Consider the following 2,920-nt stretch of genomic DNA (forward strand, 5'->3'; position numbering starts at 1 on the left):
TCAACACAAGATCAAGGACAAAGAAAGAAAGATGAAATCAATTGAATCGGTAGGAAGCGGTGGATTGTTTCGTCCTCAACAAGGGGTGTCGAAATTCTCTCTCCCGGTTGCACTGTGTATTTCGAAAATTCCAGTAGGGTTTTTGCTTGATGGATTTCGAAAATCCTATAAGGGGGTTTATTTATAATCTCTTGTATCTCATCCTAGTTAGATAGAATTAGGTTATTGAAATAAGAATTCTATTCGGAATAGAATTCATAATTATTATCCATTAATATATCTAATATATAAAGGATAATAATAATAACCTTATTGGATAATAATAGGAGTAATTTAATCTAATTAAAACTCCTAACTCATTTATCCTTTAATTAATTTAATTCACAATCCTAATCTAATTAGAATAGATAAAATCAAATTAATTATTTATGTATTTATATACATAAATTTCGACCCCCTCTATTACTGGGCCTTGCTGGGCTCAGTTGGGCTTCTATCAATTAATTAACATCTGTCTCTCTTTTGGGTTCCAAGTCTTATGTGTGACCCATTAGGTTCTTATTGCTTCTAGCCGTATGCAACTATTAAAATTAACTTTCAAAGAATTATATTTAATCTTTGCATAACGGAATGATGTACAGAGTATGTGATTAGCAAGTCCGTAATCATTCCCCTAGAGCTGTAAGAAGACAGGTTGATTCTGTCGTTGACCTTTCAGTATTAGTTAAGGTATAATTCGATCCTTTATCAACTACGTCCTTTTATCAACTACGTCCTTGAACTGAATCTTATGACTATGGGTAATGTCAAGTCACATATAGCGAGACGTTCGTTTTATTTGTACAGGCCGAGTCAACTCAAAATAGACAGGTTAAGTGAAATCTGTATTTCAAGTCTTAAGCTATCACCTTACAAGGATTTAGAGTCGAGTCTTCCACAAGCGATCCATGGACATATCTCCCATTTATCAGGAGTGATAAATGCTCAATCCAATATATAACGATCCCGCAATCACTTCCTGTAATACCCAATGTCTGCTGTTCACACCCCAGAGTCATCTCTGTTAAGGATCGTGTTACACCAGAGTCAAAGCGTCACATTCCGTAATCCAGAATACCAATTAACATTCCTTTGAGTCTGAGGATTATTTACACCTATTAATACCAATGAGATGAATAGGTGACAAGGATGAATCTACCCATCCTGTTATCTCAAGTCGGGTCCCCAATCCTAATGAACTACTTTTCATCGGATCCATGTAACTGTCCAGATATCTGTATATATGAAGCTTGTGAGATCAGCTTTCTGTCGGACAGAAGACATTGTTACATGCAAGTCTCAACAGTGATATATCAATCCTAAACATATCACTTGACTTGGGGTGGTTTTAAGTTTATTAGTTTATTATAAAGTTTTGTCTCACTTCATGCTTGTATGAACACTTTATAATCACTTTAAAACAAACTTACGGATTTTCTTTTATTAGACTTTATTTAGTGCTTAAAAGGGATTGCCTTTATATAGTTATAAAACATATATCTCATTAAAACAAATGACATAAAGAACAATTCATTTACATTAAGTTTGTATCCTAGAACAATTGTCTATATGACATTAAACCCCAACATATGACACTTTCTTCAATATGCCCTCAAAGTTGAAATTTGTGAACTCGTATCCCTTACAATTGAATTCTGAAAAGGTTTCCAAAATTGGATCTTTTTGCTGTCAATATCATGTATCCATAATCATGATGTTGTGAATGTCTTAAGAGCTATTATTTACACATTTTCACATCGTGTGTACAAATCTCTGCATTAGGTCCTTTGTATATTTGGTGAAAGAAACATCATTTTCCTTCTGACTATCTACTGTAGGTTAAAATGATAATGGCGACAAACCGACCTGATGTTCTTGACCCTGCACTTTTATTGCCAGGCTGCTTGGACCGAAAGATAGAGATTCCATTGCCAAATGAACAATCAAGGATGGAAATTCTAAAGATCCATGCAGCAGGCATTGCAAAACATGGGGAGATTGACTATGAGGCTGTTGTGATACTTGCAGAGGTAAGTCAAAGGGTGTCCTTTGCTTGTTTAACGGATCAAGTGATTGATGCTAATTTTAAAGATTGCTGCAATTATGTCAGGGTTTCAATGGAGCTGATCTCCGCAATGTTTGCACTGAAGCTGGAATGTCAGCAATCCGTGCAGAACGTGATTATGTTATCCATGAAGATTTTATGAAGGTAAAACTGATCTGGGTGCCTTTATTAGTGTGAATGGGTTTGTAGAATGTGGTATTGATTTAGATATGGGGGTGTTGCAGACTGTAAGGAAGCTTAACGAGGCAAAGAAACTGGAGTCAAGCTCACACTATAATGCAGATATTGGAACTTATAAATTAGTGTTCTTTTATTTGATTATGGAGAATAATCATTTGCAATTGGAACTTGAAGGTATGATAGAAAAAAAAAACAGTTTTGTAAAGCTACTACTACTATGTTTGATTTTAAATGCATTGATAATGGTCTGGTTACGTCTATATCCTGCATTCATATTATAGTAGGGCCCACTTGCTTAAGGAACCATGACATTTTTTTGTAGATTGTGTGGAAGAAATTGATGCACAGCGGATGTTTGGTTATGCTCTTTTCAAGGATGGAAAACATACCTAACTTGCTTATCCCTTGGAAAAGTTCCATTCTGATGTAGCAGGAAGGAGCTTTCACAATGGTCGTTTTATACAGAGGATGCGGGAAAAAGCTACATCTCTGGCCAGAAGGTTCCTTCTATTTCAAATGACGAAATGGAAGCTATTTGAAGATCATCGTGGCTCCTCATGTATATAATTTGCTTGCAGCATCCACTAAGAAATTGTGTAGATTTTTATGGTGTCCTGGACTGAAGTCTGTAATGAA

At 35.4% G+C, this 2,920-nt stretch overlaps 1 protein-coding gene across 2 annotated transcripts; it reads left to right on the forward strand.

Moving 5' to 3' along the window:
- Positions 1 to 1,897: 1,897 nt before the first annotated feature.
- Positions 1,898 to 2,920, forward strand: LOC136206990 (26S proteasome regulatory subunit 10B homolog A-like). 2 transcript variants are annotated; one of them, XM_065998228.1, is made up of 4 exons: positions 1,898 to 2,069; positions 2,150 to 2,248; positions 2,329 to 2,458; positions 2,607 to 2,920. In XM_065998228.1, exons 1-4 carry the CDS (start codon positions 1,989 to 1,991, stop codon positions 2,675 to 2,677), a joined length of 381 nt encoding a protein of 126 aa, XP_065854300.1. In that variant the 5' UTR covers positions 1,898 to 1,988; the 3' UTR covers positions 2,678 to 2,920. The 2 variants fall into 2 exon arrangements, with proteins under 2 accessions (XP_065854300.1, XP_065854299.1); XM_065998227.1 differs by having other exon boundaries at positions 2,329 to 2,920.

This window comes from Euphorbia lathyris, chromosome 9 (assembly GCF_963576675.1).
Source record: "Euphorbia lathyris chromosome 9, ddEupLath1.1, whole genome shotgun sequence".
In the NCBI taxonomy this organism is placed as follows: Eukaryota; Viridiplantae; Streptophyta; class Magnoliopsida; order Malpighiales; family Euphorbiaceae; genus Euphorbia; species Euphorbia lathyris.

What these genes read in the sequence shown, in the direction of transcription:
- LOC136206990 (XM_065998227.1), top strand. Translation starts at nt 1,989, where the DNA reads ATGGAAATTCTAAAGATCCATGCAGCAGGCATTGCAAAACATGGGGAG. An exon ending in CTGTTGTGATACTTGCAGAG is followed by an intron (nt 2,070 to 2,149) that starts GTAAGTCAAAGG and finishes CAATTATGTCAG; the next exon opens with GGTTTCAATGGAGCTGATCT. An exon ending in TCCATGAAGATTTTATGAAG is followed by an intron (nt 2,249 to 2,328) that starts GTAAAACTGATC and finishes GGGGTGTTGCAG; the next exon opens with ACTGTAAGGAAGCTTAACGA.